Source organism: Aquarana catesbeiana, linkage group LG10, assembly GCF_042186555.1.
Source record: "Aquarana catesbeiana isolate 2022-GZ linkage group LG10, ASM4218655v1, whole genome shotgun sequence".
Classification (NCBI taxonomy): domain Eukaryota; kingdom Metazoa; phylum Chordata; class Amphibia; order Anura; family Ranidae; genus Aquarana; species Aquarana catesbeiana.
This window is the reverse complement of record NC_133333.1, coordinates 182,566,415-182,584,281: the sequence shown is the minus strand read 5'-3', so window position 1 is coordinate 182,584,281 and position 17,867 is coordinate 182,566,415. Positions and strand designations below refer to the sequence as shown.

The window sequence follows — 17,867 nt, the reverse complement described above, 5'->3', positions numbered from 1 at the left end:
GGTCCAGGAAGTAAGCAGAGACAGGTCAAAGCAAAGCTTCTAAATTGGAGGTTGTTAAATGCATTATCTAGGAACACTAAGTTTCAGGGCTCTCCACTATGTGCAAGGATCTCCAGGGTGCCTCCACTTCAATCCTCCTTGCAGCTTTATCCAGCTGCAAAACTCTTTCAATTTAAATTCTTAAATAACTTTTTTATGGTATGAAAGTTACCATTGCTGACTTGTTATTGAATTGTGGGACTGTTACCATTATCCTTGTTTTTTTGTGTTTTGTTTTTTTTGTGAGTTGCTAAACCAGAAAACCATACATCAATGAAGTGTTGGGATTTCTGATGTGCACATGATTCTGGTTATTGGCTCACAAACTCATGAGAGATCAGAATGACAGCCTACTTAAACAATTTAACAGTGGCAACACTCTATTTTTGTCAGGTTTTGTTTAAACAGACTGAGTTGTAGATATGAAGTAGCACAACCAAATTTAACAGGAAGAATACAGAGTACCACCTCTATTGAATTTAACATATTGTATACTGAACAACATGCACATTTTTATATTAAAATATTTGTATTGTATGATGATATATTTTTTGGTAACCTGCATAGCACAAATGGACTGTATGGGTTGTATTGTATGAGCAAAATGCAGAGCCATGCTTTTAAAGATAATGATCCTTCAGTTAATATATGAAGGAGAAGTTAATTTCTGAAGAGAGCGTCCCTTTAAGGACCTGACTTGAAATATTAGAAGCCAAAGTCGCTAAGATATTGAAGCTCTCAGTTCTCAGAATGTAATTCACGAGACGCCCTCTTAAACATAAAAAGGCCGCTGTGCCCCTGCTGATTCACACAAGAGGTGGACAGATTAGAATGGTGTGAAATTGGCCTCGGCGTCAGGCGCCTCTCGTATAATGCAGACTTCTGGAACGGCAGCGATAAGTAACCCTGAGAATCCATCAGTTCTGCACACAGCAGCAAAGACTGCTGGCTCTGTAACAAGGAATGCCGCCTAACTAAACCAGAATACTTAAATGTATTCCCTACACAAAGAATTTACTCCAGACTACAAAAGACATAGTGTAGCTGCAGACCAAGACCACAATGTATTTGCTTTATAGCTTCAAATCCACATAGAACAGTTAGAATAAAACATTATGCCACCTGTAGGTTCTACTAAATACTCTAATATTCCTAAAGTTTTAATTTATGCAGATTTATTTATGCTCCACTGTGTTCCCTGCCTTGGTTTTATCATGTCCCAGAGCAACTCATATGGTGTTCTGTCAGAAACTTAAAGGGCCTATCATTCACAAACTGATAAATCAGCTGTGGTGACTGCAACAGAGAAAAATCAACCACTGGCTTCTTATTTCTCAGAGGGACTCCAACAGCGATATCCCCAACTAGAGCTGGAAGCTCCGTTGGCTCCATAAGTCGCTCATATGGAGCCCTTTAATGGTTCTCAAAAATTTTGTTTTCACAAGGGCCTTTCGTGCTTGTCAAAGTCAACACAGTGGCCTCACCTATACTGTACATCAAAACGAAAACTAAAGGGAAAGGTGGCTGTAAATGTGACTGCTACATTTTACACTTATTTGGAAAATATTCCCCATGCTTTACCCGGATTTTCCTGCTCACTCTATTCAGGTTTTTTTTTTTTTTTTTTTTTTTTTTGCATAAACATTTTATTAAAGGTTTAACACAAAGTTACAGAGAATAACTACTATTATCGATAGAGTCCCATTGGTAACGTCAATCAGCAGGTCATGGAGGGCGTGGGAGCGGAAGCTGGTTATCACATCCAGTCTTCAGTCCCACAGCCCCCCTTTACTAGTACTAAACTAAAATGGTCCTATTCATGTATTTTGCTCTTATGTTCAAAACCACATCAGGCAAACTTCAGGACATGGACAACATCCCAGGTGAAAGAGATAAAGGCCTTTTTATACAAAGAAGTTTTTATTATGGCTGCATAGCAAACGGATTTAAGACATCATCCGTGGTGAGGTCAACAGTTTAACTAGTTCATGGTGACATTAAAAACTTTTTGCCCCCCCCCCCCCCCAACCTCATATTTTGCCCCCCCCCCCACAACCTCATATAATTGAACAATAGAGTGATGTTTGAGCACAAAAAATGACATGGGTGACAAGATGTGAATGAGCTTACACAGAAAGAAGAAAACAAGCCTTATACCTGCAAGAGGTGTCTTGAAAGGAGATGTTTAGATCCCAGTGCGCCCGTATCCTGTTGATAAATAAACAGAGCAATCAATTCACACAGCCCAAAACACATAACTCACTGAGCCTAGAATAACACTGGCTGAGGCAGCAAGTTCTATCAAAATCTGCCCCCACAGCTCTTTCCCAGACCCACAGAAGGCTTATACACAGGGTCAGAGATCGGAATATTCTTTCTTATTGCTGATGCATTTCATAAGGCTTACATACTTATTGCTGTTTTTCCCCAAACATAGAGACACATGAAAATTTAGAAAAGATACATGTCAGAATGCTAGCACCAAGGTATTTTTTAGATAATCCAACTACCATGAAACAGGCAAGTCTGAAGTAGAAGCTGTTAGAAAATCACAGCATCCAAATGTAAAGGAGTTCTATGGTCATAGCATACACTTTCATTTTATATCAGTATTGTAATAATAATACATACCATAGGTATTTTTGACAATTAAATATAAGCTTACTTGAAAAATCTCCTTTTATGTTGTGGGTGCTGATGCTGCCTATCTGCTGAACATCCATTTCTACAGCTTCCTGGATTCCCTGCATGCTTTGCAGCATCTCCCCTGCTGTTTAAATTTCTAAGGACTACTTATCCCACAGTATCACGCTGCCTGCAAGCAGTGATTCCTGTACTGACTCCACCTCCTGAAATTCCTCCTCTCAGCCTCTTTGTAGTTCAGAAGGCACTCTCTGTGAAATGTTTTACACAGCAGTACCTACTCACAGGGCATAGTGGATACATGTCATAGCACTGAAGAAAGTAAATGTGTGGTGATCTTCACAAAGTAAGCTTACAGACTTCAAGATAATTCAGATTAATAGGAGTAGGCTATAATGATTTGAAACACAATTTGAAATGAATATATGATTTCACTTTTTTTTCCATAGATATGCCTTAAGCAAAAGCAACCATCTTTAAATAAACTATAAATCACTAAAGGTTTGTGATGTGCTCATCACACCTACCTACAGTATATACCCAGAAGTATATGGACACCCATCCAAGAGCCTAAGTTTATGTGTTTCCAGTAAATTGAACTGGTAATGCTGCAGCATACAAAGACATTTTAAACATTTATAAGCATCCAACTTTGTAGCATTCTCCTGTTGAGCCGGAGAATCAAAAAAGCTTTGCATTAAATGCACTACTAAATCATACATTTATATACCAGGATGTTTAACAAAGGGTCAAGAAAACAGTTTACAGAGGTAGCACTGACAAAGAAAGCTAAAAAAAAAAATAGGTTCCTATTCATCAAATGCCACCACCTGAAGGACTTACCACTCTACCACGACCAACCCAATGTAACACTTCCTCCATGAAAGCATGGACAAGTATATGTCTTCTATTGCTACTGATCTTCAAAAATAAGTAGATACCAAAATAATAAATAAAACATCTACTGCACTGGCTGCCCAGACATTTACCCTTGTGTTACAAAAACACTGGAATCTTTCAACACCATGCAAAAAGCCCAAATCTGTCTCTTAAAACATTTTTGGAAGTGCCAGATGGCTGAAACTCTTTATGAAAAAGAACTGCACAAAACATGAGATTTTCCAGTTATACCAACATGTTATGCCCTTCCTAATGTACATAACAATATTAAGGATCCACTGGGGCGCCCTATTGTTTCAGGTATTGGCTGCATCTATGAATGGATGCTAGCAAAATTACTGATGACTATTTATGCCCGTTCGGTAGATCTTCTCCATCTTATGTGCAGGACACTAGGGTCAATTTGAAAGTCATAGAGAATAGTAAGATCCGTGACACTTCATGGTTGGTCACAATTGATATTAAGGCGCTTTTTAAAGTTCAATTCCACACCACCGCGAACGCACGGTGGTGGAAGAATTTCTTAAGGAAAAAGAACAATCAGCCTGGCCATTCAATCAGTTTGTTCTGGAACTTTTGAAATACATTTTGTTCAGAGATGTTTTTATTTTTGTCGGCTCACACTTCCTCCAGGTGCAGGGGGTGGCAATGAGAACATGTTGTGCACCATCATATGCCACCCTTTACCTGGGAGGGTGGGCAAGACAGTTTTTTTTTTTTTTAACAGGATTCTTCAATGTACCTGTGCCATATTTTATCATAGCACAGGTACATCGATGATGTTTTTATGATTTTGACAGGGTCATATTCAGAGCTTGATGCCTTTATGTCATAGATTGGCCATAACGATTACAACCTTAAATTTACAATGGATTGTGACCAGAAGAGAGTTATTTTTTTGGATATACAGATTGTAGCTCAAGAGGATATAGACACTTGGTTTCAGATTAATTTCAGACGCCATCTTCGACTAACACTATTTTACATTCTGCAAGTGCCCATCCCAGATCTCCAATCCATAGTATACCTTGTTGGCAAACCTAGACAATCCTTAAGGAAGGCCATAGAAGATCTAATTTTCTTTCCTGCAACCACAGATGCAGAAAAGAAAATCCCTCAATATCCCCATCAACACAGTCAATTCCTCCTGTGGAGCCGTCCCCGTCGGGAGAACACAGTAAAAATTGCTAGAGGGCAGGCGTGTATATGTGTGCCCACTGTATCTCATGACATTCGGGGTTGGGTGGATCCTGGTATGCAGGAATGCAGGGTGGAGTGTGCAGTGCTCTCCCCACCACCACTGCGCATGGTTTGCACACGGTCTGTGGCACATCCACCAGGCCCCTGTATGCAGCAAGCAGTGGGGAGTAGTCAACGCTCTGTGGCCATATTTAAAGAATGAGACATAAAGGGTTCCCTCTCTGCACCCCAAGTTTGAATGGACATACATGTTGGGGAAGCTCATGTGGCTTGGTGGGATGGTCCTTTTTTGAAGTGTGCTGATATGGGAAGATTTATTATTTTTATTGATAGTATACCAAGGATAATTACTTTATGCTTCTTTCAGACCCTTCTAATCCCCATCTTGAATACTATTTTATTTACCAAGCAATTGGGAAGTTCACTCTGTTGGTAGGTTTATTTCCCCCTTCTTTCTCTGTCCATCCTATATTGGTGAGGAGTATGGCCCTATTATATTTATATGCTTCTATCTGTTTCTATATTTATTACATGCAGAACGGGTGTTGGGTTTTAGGGCTTTGTGTGCTTTTTCCAATTCTGGGGGGGCCCCATTCACATCCAGAATGCAATAGATTTCATTATAGGTTTTTGGGATTGTGTGTTTACATTTTCTCTTTGTAATTTTATTGTTTTATGTTACCCACTAATAGTTCCCTGTACTCCTGATGTAGCTCCTCTTTGCAAAACATGTCGAGATACAACCTCACATCCATCAATAACCCACTTGTACCTCAGAAGACATTGTCAGGACTCAGAAATGGAGTTATAATATTTGTTATACTAGAAAAAGCTATTGATCTAAATGGGATGCTGTGAGGTTATACGCAGGGTATTATGCTCCTGGGAACATACTTTATTTTTATATATTGTACCTTAAGGTACATTTTAACGTTGATACAATAAATTACTGTTTTTATAAGACTTGTTTAAAGTTCTTTTCCCTCAAAGTGGTTGGCACCTAGAAAGTCCCAATATTTGTTTCTCGCTTTTTTCCTCAAGTCTACTAATCACATTGGCTAGTACAATCCCCAAGTCAACTTTTCTAACCCACAAAAAAAGTTTTTCTAGCCCATGTAGAATGTATAAAAACTGTATTGGTGTGAACAGGCAGTTCAGCAAAATCTGCAATAACCCATATTTTCCAGTTAGAATTTATCTTTCACTGATCTACATTCAGAAAAATTAATTCTAATTGGTTGGTTGGTAAGGATTACTGGATTAATACATAAATAATATATTTTATGCTTCATAATAAATTTTAATACATGTAAACATTCATGCAAACTGTTGGCACCATATAAATCTTGTATAATAATAATAGTAATCATTTTCAGGAGAACATAGCAACACTGCATGTGAAAATAACACTGATCCTTTTATAGAACAAAAGTTATTGGGGGAAAATATACACTTCTAATTGTAAATCCATGGACATGTCTTACTTTAAAGAATTTCGCATTGATCTTGTCTAGAAAAACTAAATTGTGATCCAAGTGCCAAGGCCAGTCAATAGATTAACCTAAAGATTAACTCCTTGCTTGGGTAGGAGACATTCTGGAAAGTTTCCAGTTATTGAATCAGTGTAGTTTATGTGTAAACAAGTAACATGTAACGGTCAGCCCTCAAATTTTCCACTCGCCTACTCACATTTTGCGAGTGGAAAATGGTTTCTGGCGAGCGTGAGCTGCCTGTGAGTGGGGGGGGGGGGGGGCGCGAGCACCACCGGCAGGCGAGGTTGAATGGGAGTTATTCTCCCAGCTATCCCCCCCCCCGGGGGAAAAGAGTGGATGAAGAGGCGAGCTGGCCAGATCACAGAGCGGGGATTGCCCACTGTAACAGCCTGCATTTGAATTGCTCATGGTCACACACAGCCCTGCCTCCTGACCCGGCACCTGTGACAGACAGAACACATCCCAGAATTGGACCGGCGTTCTGTCTGTCACAGGCGCCAGGTCAGGAGGCGGAGCTGAGTGGGACCGTGAGCGGACGGCAATTCTAATGTAAGCTGTTATGGCGGGCCATCCCCGCTCTGTGATCCGGCCGCCCTCTCTCTTCCTCTGCATTGGTCACGCTGCAATGATGGGCACAGGCGAGGCTAAAATTTTGGGCACAGGTCACACTACATTGATGGGCACAGATCACACTGCACTGATAGGCACTGGTCACGCTGCAATGATGGGCACAGGTGAGGCTGCAATGATGGGCACAGGCGAGGCTGCAATGATGGGCACAGGCGAGGCTGCAATGATGTGCACAGGTCACGCTGCAATGATGGACACAGGCGAGGCTGCAATGATGGGCACAGGCAAGGCTGTAATAAAGGGCACAGGAGAGGCTGCATTGGGAGGCACTGGTCATGCTGCAATGATGGGCACAAGTGAGGCTGCATTGGTGGGTACTGGTCACGCTGCAATGATGAGCACAGGTCACGCTGCAGTGATGGGCACAAGTGAGCCTGCATTGGTGGGCACAGGTCACGCTGAATTGACGGGCACAGGTGAGGCTGCATTGAAGGGCACAGGTCATGCTGCATTGATGGGCACAGGTGAGTCTGCATTAATGGGCACAGGTGAGTCTGCATTAATGGGCACAGGTGAGTCTGCATTAATGGGCACAGGTGAGTCTGCATTAATGGGCACAGGTGAGTCTGCATTAATGGGCACAGGTGAGTCTGCATTAATGGGCACAGGTGAGTCTGCATTAATGGGCACAGGTGAGTCTGCATTAATGGGCACAGGTGAGTCTGCATTAATGGGCACAGGTGAGGCTGCATGAATGGGCACAGGTGAGGCTGCATGAATGGGCACAGGTGAGGCTGCATGAATGGGCACAGGTGAGGCTGCATGAATGGGCACAGGTGAGGCTGCATGAATGGGCACAGGTGAGGCTGCATGAATGGGCACAGGTGAGGCTGCATTGCTGGGCACAGGTGAGGCTGCATTGCTGGGCACTGATTGGGTGGGGCAACTGGTGGCAAGTAACCCTTAATGGGTTACTAAACCCTTTTTTTTTTTTTAAACAACAACCATATCATACTTACCTCCACTGTGCAGTTCGTTTTGCACAGAGTGGCCCCGATCCTTGTCTTCTGGGGTCCCCGCATCAGAAAACCACCTAGGAGAAGCGCTCTCCTGAGTCCAGCATTTGCGTCCCTAGACACAAATGCCAGACTCGGCCCTGAGTCATTGGATTTAATTGGCAGCAGTGGGAACCAATAGCTGCGCTGCTATCAATCTATCCAATCAAGAGTCGAGACAACGGGCAGAGAAGGTGAGTTTGTCTCCGGCGTGGGAATTATGGGCCTCAGGTGAGTAAAACGAGGGGGCTGGTCAGTGACAGAAGTTTTTTCACTTTAATGCATAATATCATTAGGATGCACTAAGGCAGTGGTTCTCAACTCCTGTACTCGGGACCCACCAACAGGCCAGGTTTGCAAGATAACTGAAATACATCACAGGTGATATCAATTGCTGCTCAGTGATTGCAGTATTCTAGTCTGCATCTCCCCCAAGGTAATACTTAAATTCTGGCCTGTTAGTGGGTCCTGAGGACTGGAGTTGAGAACCACTGCACTAAGGTGAAAAAACATGAGGGTTTACAACCCCTTTAGAGCCTGGCTAGTAGCTCAGGACTTGAAATTTTGAGCCCCGATGTACCATGTTACATAGATTCAGGCTACAATAAAAACATACAATGCTCTACTTTCTATATTAAAAGGGTGTATACATTAAAGTATATACAGTGGGGACGGAAAGTATTCAGACCCCATTAAATTTTTCACTATTTGTTATATTGCAGCCATTTGCTAAAATAATTTCAGTTCATTTTTTTCCTCATTAATGTACACACAGCACCCCATATTGACAATAAAAACACAGAATTGTTGACATTTGTGTAGATTTATTAAAAAAGAAAAACTGAAATATCACATTGTCCTAAGTATTCAGACCCTTTGGTGTGACACTAATATATTTAATTAAGGTGCTGTCCATTTCTTCTGATCATCCTTGAGATGGTTCTACACCTTCATTTGAGTCCAGCTGTGTTTGATTATACTGATTGGACTTAATTAGGAAAGCCATACACCTGTCTATATAAGACCTTACAGCTCACAGTGCATGTCAGAGCAAAATGAGAATCATGAGGTCAAAGGAACTGCCTGAAGAGCTCAGAGACAAAATTGTGGCAAGGCACAGATCTGGCCAAGGTTACAAAAAAAATTCTGTTGCACTTAAGGTTCTAAGAGAAAAGTGGCCTCCATAATCCTTAAATGAAAGACGTTTGGGACAACCAGAACCCTTCCTAGAGCTGGCCGTCCGGCCAAACTGAGCTATCGGGGGAGAAGAGCCTTGGTGAGAGAGGTAAAGAAGAACCCAAAGATTACTGTGGCTGAGCTCCAGAGATGCAGTCAGGAGATCACTGCAGCCCTGGTGGCAGCATCATGCTGTGGGGGTGTTTTTTCAGCTGCAGGGACAGGACGACTGGTTGCAATCGAGGGAAAGATGAATGCGGCCAAGTACAGGGATATCCTGGACGAAAACCTTCTCCAGAGTGCTCAGGACCTCAGACTGGGCCGAAGGGTTACCTTCCAAGAAGACAATGACCCTAAGCACACAGCTAAAATAATGAAGGAGTGGCTTCACAACAACTCCATGACTGTTCTTGAATTGCCCAGCCAGAGCCCTGACTTAAACCCAATTGAGCATCTCTGGAGAGACCTAAAAATGGCTGTCCACCAACGTTTACCATCCAACCTGACAGAACTGGAGAGGATCTGCAAGGAGGAATGGCAGAGGATCCCCAAATCCAGGTGTGAAAAACTTGTTGCATCTTTCCCAAAAAGACTCATGGCTGTATTAGATAAAAAGGGTGCTTCTACTAATATTATAAAGGTAGAGGGGAGGAATCAAAACAAGAGTACCACATCCCAATATGTAAGTTTAAGAAAAAAGGGACATTGAGGCCATACATACGGCCCCGGGACTTTAACGGTGCTTGATAAGCAAAATGAGGAATAATAGGATAAAAAAAACTTTTATTGAACAATCTTAAAAGGGAACAGACATGACAAAACACTAATAAATGTTTACAAAGCAAATTAGATAACTAATTGATACAAAGGTTGATACCACTTTCTCAACATGTTTCGCTTTCTTAAGCTTCTTCAGGAGATACAGTGTGGCGTTTGATCAACTATAAAGTAAAAAATAATAAGACATAAAAACTCATGTCTAGAAATGTGTTGTAATCATTATATACAATGGGTACAGCAAAAGCAAAGCATTTTCAGATATAAATCAATAAATCAATATAAGGGTAAATATTGTTGCTTAATATTATAATAATATAACAACAGGATTACAAAAAAGAAAAATAATAATAATAATAATTTATATTGAAACAGAAAAAAAAAAAAAAATAAAACACCACATCATAAATCCACCTTACCCGTATCGGAAAAGCTAAAAATAGCTGTTGATGTATATTAAAAACTTGGAATTGTGCACAGAAGAATTATAATCTAACAAGTCTGTAGAGAATATATAATAGCAAAACCCTAGTTGTCATGGGATAAGGAACTTACTTGCAGAGATCGCCAGAATTGTAAGGAAGAATGGAGAAATTAGTTCAGCCAGAAAGCTACAGCGTTGTCTGCCTGCAAAGCATCGGAGGGGAATGACAGAGGGTGGCGGGGATGTCACCGCTTTATAAGCCTCTCCAGCGTGACGGCGTCTGACTCGCCGCCACGCTGCGGACCGTCAATGAGAAGACAGCGCATGCGCGGGCATCCAGACTCCAGAGTGGCAGCGACGCCAATGCGTTCGCTGCCTCGCAGCAATTTTAGAAAGTCCGGTGCCCAGAGTTAGGCACAACGGGAGCCCTCGAAAAGGAAACAAGGAAGGCAAAGATGCCTAGCTAATTCCCCAAGGGAAAATGGGACAAAAACAATATTTAAAGAGCTGGGGAGCGCAAGCTGACACCGGTCCTCATAAGGGGGGCAACAGAGCAGTCGGAATATTGATTGGAAACCATACTGCTGGGTGCCCCAGGTGTCCGTACATGCCATAAGCACTGGGGGATGGGCTGGAAAAGCAAAAAGGCACAAAAACAGAGAAAAATGTTTTTGAAAAAAGTATCAAATAAAAAATATATCAAATATCAATGTCAAATACTAATTGTAATTATTTTAATTATAACATACTCAGGTGTAAGATAAGTGGTGGTGTGGGAAAAAAAAAAAAACACAGGCAAAAAATTGATCAAATTGATAATTAGAGGAATGGTTTATAGCTTAGAACATTATTTAACCCAGGATATTTGAGAGCGTTTAAAGTGAAAATCCACTTGGTCTCACGCTGCAATAAAACCCTATCGTAATCTCCACCTCTTTCATTTGGGGGGCGTATTCAAGGGCAAAAAAATGCATTTTTTTATCATCAAATTGGTGACAAAGACCTAAGTGCCGGCTAATGGGGGTTTCCATCTTTTTCTTCGTAACAAGAGAGACGTGGTCTCTAATTCGATGAAAAAAGGGACGTTTAGTTTTCCCCACATAAAAGGCATTGCACTCGCATATCATTAGGTAGACCACGCCGATGGATTGGCAGGTGGCTAGGAAGTTTGGATTGTAGAGTTGTCCGTTGGGGAGAACGATATTGCATGATGCATAAATATATCTGCAGAAGTCACACTTATGGCAAGGTCTAGTCCCCTTAGTTTTGGTATTGTTTTTGGACCAGGGGGCATGATGACTATGAAAATATGGTCCCTAATTGAGCGGGAACATCTGTATGTAATTTCCGGATGATCTTTTAAGTGTTTGGATACATTAGGATCTCCCATCAGTAAATACCAATGTTTCTGTAAGGGATCCCGTATCTGCTGGTGTTGTCCAGAGAAAGTAGTAATTAGTCTTAAACCAGGATCTAATTTTGGGGTAGCTCGGCCATGGATAAGATGGATACGGTCCTGTTTTTTGGCACTGAGGTAGGCTCTTTTAAGGCATTTGTTACTATAGCCACGCATTCTGAGACGCTCCCTTAATGCTTTGGCCTCAGATTCAAAGTGGGCATTTTCACTACAATTTCTTCTTAGCCTCAAGTATTGCCCATACGGGACATTGTTTATCAAGGAAAGTGGATGTGAGCTGGTGGCATGCAGGAGAGAATTTCCGGCTGAGGGCTTCCGAAAGAGAGTTGTCCCTATAGTTCTGTCAGGGTTGACAAAAATTGTTATGTCCAAGAAAGTTAAAGTAGACTAATTGGCTTCCATGGTGAAGGTCAGATTGTAAGGATTAGGATTTGAGGCCATCAAAGAAACGGGAAAGATCCTCTCTGCTACCTGTCCAAATAAGGAACACGTTGTCAATGTAACGTTTGGTATGTGTTCCACCAAAGTCTGCATATCATCACTGAAAAACAGTTTTTGCTCCCACTCCCCCAGGTACAGGTTCGCGTAGGAGGGGGCACAAAAATAAATACTGAGCAAAGGGTCTGAATACTTAGGACCATGTGATATTTCAGTTTTTCTTTTTTAATAAATCTGCAAAAATGACAACAATTCTGTGTTTTTCTGTCAATATGAGGTGCTGTGTGTACATTAATGAGGAAAAAAAAATAATTTAAATGATTTTAGCAAATGGCTGCAATATAACAGAGTGAAAAATGTAAAGGGGTCTGAATACTTTCCATCCCCATTGTATATCAGTCACACTGCATAAATAAATATCAATAAAAATAAAGTGTCTTACATCCTACATCATAGGGATGGCAGAAGAATGTGGCTACTTGGAAAATCTGGTGCCAAACTTGCAATGTTCTCTTTGTGGTCCAGATATACACTCCTCTGGTCACTCATAAATAAGTTTTACCCACACAACACTCACACTCCCACCCAACACTGAAGTCAAAAGGAGCAGTCAGCAGCAGACATGCACAGATCTTAGATAGAGAGGTTGTAGTGCATAGAGTAAAGAAAGGTTGCAATTCTGACCAGGATACCCTAGAAAAATCGACACTGAAATGTAGATTAAAGATGTACTACAGTCAATTTAAAATGAAACCTTGCAATGCATATAGGGTTTAGAGTCCACCTGTTGATTAGTTCACTTGTTCATCCAGACATTTCTTTAATGCACCAGTCTACCACACTGTTGTGTGTAATCTGGTGATCCTGGAACACACCTGCTGGAGCTCCATCTATGCTGCCTTATGCAAACAAAAGTATTAAAGCAGGCCATACACAGAGCAAATTTCTTTCCTGCAATCACAAGTGAAGACAGTGATTATTGCTAGTGGCTATACCAGCCGCTAGTGATAATCATATGTAAAATTCGGCAGGCTGGTTGTACCCAAGTGGATTAATTGATTAACTTTGGTACATTCAGCCTGCCCATACATGGTTCGAATCTAGGCCATCCTAAAATATTTGCCACAGCCACTAATCAGATTCAAACATGTCTTGGAGGTTTGAATCTGTTCGATAGGGAGGAAAAAGGAAGGAAGGAAAGTACATTAAAAAAAAAAGTTTAGACAATAGACTCCTACTGTCCTCACACTGATCATGTATAAGGTCTGTGTGCTTATTCTGCAAGGGATTACACAGAACACAGATTAAGGTAAATGGAGTGACTTTTCTGATTTAAGCACTGTTACTTTGTTTACTCAATAGCATTAGTACCTCACTGAATGCTTTCACTTGTTGCCTGAGATTGCTTAAAGTGGAGGGCCACCCTGGAAAAAAATTCCACCAAAAATCCTAAAAAAATTAAAAAAAAAAAACATTTGGAAAAAAAAAAAAATGTTATACTTACCTAAACCCTTGTTGCTAGGCAGTCTTCCTAATCTGCCTCGTCCTATTCCGCGGTGTGTTCTCCTCCGTGAGCGTCCCCGTTGTCTTCTGGGAACTGTGTGTTTTCCCAGAACACCACGGGGCCATTCACAGATCGCTCGCGCGTGCGCAGTAGGAAACTGGCAGTGAAGCCGCAAGGCTCCACTGCCTGTTTCCGTTACCTAGGATGGCGGTGTCGGGACCCGAGAGCCAGGGACCGGTCGGCCTCGGGCGGCTGACATCGCAGACACCCAGGACAGGTAAGTCTACTTATTTAAAGTCAGCAGCTACAGTGTTTGTAGCTGCTGACTATTTTTTAGCTGGCCGGAATCCCGCTTTAAGTTAAATTAAGTGGACTGTATGAGATTAGCACAGTTATCGCTGCTCAGCACTGGCAGTTTACTAAATGACCGACACTTTACACAGTACACAAAAACATTCACACCAGAACTTGCCTATAAACAGTTTACAATCAAATGTCCTTCCAAACTCATACATGCTCTAGGACCAATATGGGTAATGCCGCGTAGACACGAGCGGACTTTCCGGCAGACTTGGTCCGTCTCCGTCGGACAATTCGATTGTGTGTGGGCTCCAGCTGACTTTATTTTCCCAAAAGTCTGACGGACCTAGAAATAAAAGATGTTTCAAATCTTTCCGACAGAATCAAGGCCGGTTGAAAAATCCACGTCTGTATGCTAGTCCGACGGACTAAAACTGACGCTAGGGCAGCTATTGGCTACTGGCTATCAATTGCTTATTTTAGTCCGGTCGTACGTCATCACGTACGAATCCGGCGGACTTTGGTGTGATTGTGTGTCCAAGTCCGTTGGTTTGAAAGTCCGGCAGATCTACGCTGCAAAGTCCGTCGGAAAGACTGTCGGACCTAGTCCGTCAAAAAGTCCGCTCGTGTGTACGAGGCATTAGTAGCTTGGATATTTCGTGTTCTAGAAGCAAAACAATGGGAACACGCACAGGCAAACAATCTCCATGTTTGTTCAAATTTTGTTTTTTTACCTGCACATTCTCCAAAGGTTTGCAGAGGAAATGGTCAAAGTAATAAATCTTAGATATTCAGTTCACACCAGTGGAGTTATACCATAACACCTTTGTACAGAATCCTTCTACACAAACTACAGAGTTGAGTTTTACAATACAAACGCATATACATACATACAGAATATATATATATATATATATATATATATATATATATATATATATATATATATATATATAAATAAAATATATATGCGATTCGGTTCGCATTTGCAGCGCTTTACAAATCATTCATTCATTCATATAATACACACACTATATTACCAAAAGTATTGGTATTACACGCACATGAACTTTAATGGCATCCCAGTCTTAGTCCGTAGGGTTCAATATTGAGTTGGCCCACCCTTTGCAGCTATAACAGCTTCAACTCTTCTGAGAAGGCTGTCCACAAGGTTTAGGCATGTGTCTATGGGAATGTTTGACCATTCTTCCAGAAACACATTTGTGAGGTCAGGCGCTAATGTTGGAGAGAAGGCCTGGCTCACAATCTCCACTCTTATTCATCCCAAAGGTGTTCTATCGGGTTGAGGTCAGGACTCTGTGCAAGCCAGTCAAGTTCCTCCACCCCAAACTTGCTCATCCATGTCTTTATGAACCTTGCTTTGTGCACAGGTCCATATCATTTGGTGGAGGGGGATAACGGTGTGGGGTTGTTTTTCAGGGGTTGGGCTTGGCCCATTAGTTCCAGTTCCATTTCATGCTCCCAACTTTGTGGGAACAGTTTGGGGTTTGCCCTTTCTGTTCCAACATGACTGCGCACCAGTGCACAAAGCAAGGTCCATAAAGACATGGATGAGCGAGTTTGGGCTGGAGGAACTTGACTGGCCTGTACCTAGTCTTTGCCTCAACCTAATAGAACACCTTTGGGGTGAATTAGAGCAGATACTGCGAGCCAGGCCTTCTCTCCAATATCAGTGCCTGACCTCACAAATGTGCTTCTGGAAGAACGGTCAAACATTCCTATAGACACACGCCTAAACCTTGTGGACAGCCTTCCCAGAAGAGTTGAAGCTGTTATAGCTGCAAAGGGTGGGCCAACTCAATATTGAACCCTACAGACTAATGCCCTGTACACACGGTCGGATTTTCCAACGGAAAATGTGCGATCCGAGCTTGTTGTCGGAAATTCCGACCATGTGTGGGCTCCATCACACATTTTCCATCAGAATTTCCGACACACAAAGTTTGAGAGCTTGCTATAAAATTTTTCGACAACAAAATCCGTTGTCGGAAATTCCTATCATGTGTACACAAATCCGACACACAAAGTGCCACGCATGCTCAGAATAAATTAAGAGACGAAAGCTATTGGCTACTGCCCCGTTTATAGTCCCAACGTACGTGTTTTACGTCACCGCGTTCAGAGCGATCGTTTTTTCCGACAACTTTGTGTGACCGTGTGTATGCAAGACAAGTTTGAGCCAACATCCGTCGGAAAAAATCCATGGATTTTGTTGTTGGAATACCGATCAATGTCCGAAGACTGGGATGTCATTAAAGTTCATGTTCGTGTAAAGGCAGGCGTCCCAATACTTTTGGTAATATAGTGCATATACAGTATCTCACAAAAGTGAGTACACCCCTCACATTTTTGTAAATATTTTATTATATCTTTTCATGTGACAACACTGAAGAAATGACTCTTTGTTACAATGTAAAGTAGTGAGTGTACAGCTTGTATAACGGTGTAAATTTGCTGTCCCCTCAAAATGACTCAACACACAGCCATTAATGTCTAAACCGCTGGCAACAACAGTGAGTACACCCCTATGTAAAAATGTCCAAATTGGGCCCAAAGTGTCAATATTTTGTGTGGCCACCATTATTTTCCAGCACTGCCTTAACCCTCTTGGGCATGGAGTTCACCAGAGCTTCACAGGTTGCCACTGGAGTCCTCTTCCACTCCTCCATGACCACATCACGGAGCTGGTGGATGTTAGAGACCTTGTGCTCCTCCACCTTCCTTTGAGCATATGCCCCACAGATGCTTAATAGGGTTTAGGTCTGGAGACATGCTTGGCCAGTCCATCACCTTTACCCTCAGCTTCTTTAGCAAGGCAGTGGTCGTCTTGGAGGTGTGTCTGGGGTCGTTATGTTGGAATACTGCCCTGCGGCCCAGTCTCCGAAGGGAGGGGATCATGCTCTGCTTCAGTATGTCACAGTGAATGTGGGCATTCATTGTTCCCTCAATGAACTGTAGCCCCCCAGTGCCGGGAGCACTCATGCAGCCCCAGGCCATGTCACTCTCACCGCTATGCTTGACTGTAGACAAGACATACTTGTCTTTGTACTCCTCACCTGGTTGCCACCACACACGCTTGACACCATCTGAACCAAATAGGTTTACCTTGGTCTTTGTTCCAGTAATTACTTGTTTCCCGTAATCTGTGTCCTTAGTCTGCTTGTCTTCAACAAACTGTTTGTGGGCTTTCTTGTGCATCATCTTTAGAAGAGACTTCTTTCTATGACCAATTTGATGCAGTGTGCGGCGTATGGTCTAAGCACTGACAGGCTGACCCCCAACTCCTTTAACCTCTTCAGCAATGCTGGCAGCACTCATACATCTATTTCTCAGACAACCTCTGTATATGACGCTGAGCACGTGCACTCAGCTTCTTTGGTCGACCATGGCGAGGCCTGTTCTGAGTGAAACCTATCCTGTTAAATTGCTGCATGGTCTTGGGCACCATGCTGCAGCTCAGTTTCAGGGTCTTGGCAATCTTCTTATAGCCTAGGCCATCTTTATGTAGTGCAATGATTCTTTTTTTCAGATCCTCAGAGAGTTCTTTGCCATGAGGTGCCATGTTGTACTTCCAGTGACCAGTATGAGAGACTGAGAGCGATAACAAATTTAACACACCTGCACCCCATTCACACCTAAGAACTTGTAACACTAACGAGTCACAAGACACCGGGGAGGGGAAAATGGCTAATTGGGCCTAATTTGGACATTTTCACTTAGGGGTGTACTCACTTTTGTTGCCAGCAGTTTAGACATTAATGGCTGTGTGTTGAGTTATTTTGAGGGGACAGAAAATTTACACTGTTATACAAGCTGGATACTCACTACTTTACATTGTAGCAAAGTTTCATTTCTTCAGTGTTGTCACATAAAAAGATATAATAAAATATTTACACAAAATGTGAAGGGT

General features: G+C 42.1%; 1 protein-coding gene across 9 annotated transcripts in view; it reads right to left on the bottom strand.

The window, feature by feature from the left end:
* Window positions 1-17,867, bottom strand: part of SAMD11 (sterile alpha motif domain containing 11) — a 265,271-nt gene that overhangs the window by 118,422 nt on the left and 128,982 nt on the right. For all 9 annotated transcript variants that reach the window (XR_012236373.1, XM_073603041.1, XM_073603038.1 and 6 more), the window contains one exon: window positions 2,197-2,247. Coding sequence is in view for 8 of the 9 variants with exons in the window: in XM_073603041.1 (XP_073459142.1) it covers window positions 2,197-2,247 (51 nt within the window). In the remaining variant the exon portion in view is untranslated. The remainder of the gene's footprint in view (window positions 1-2,196; window positions 2,248-17,867) is intronic.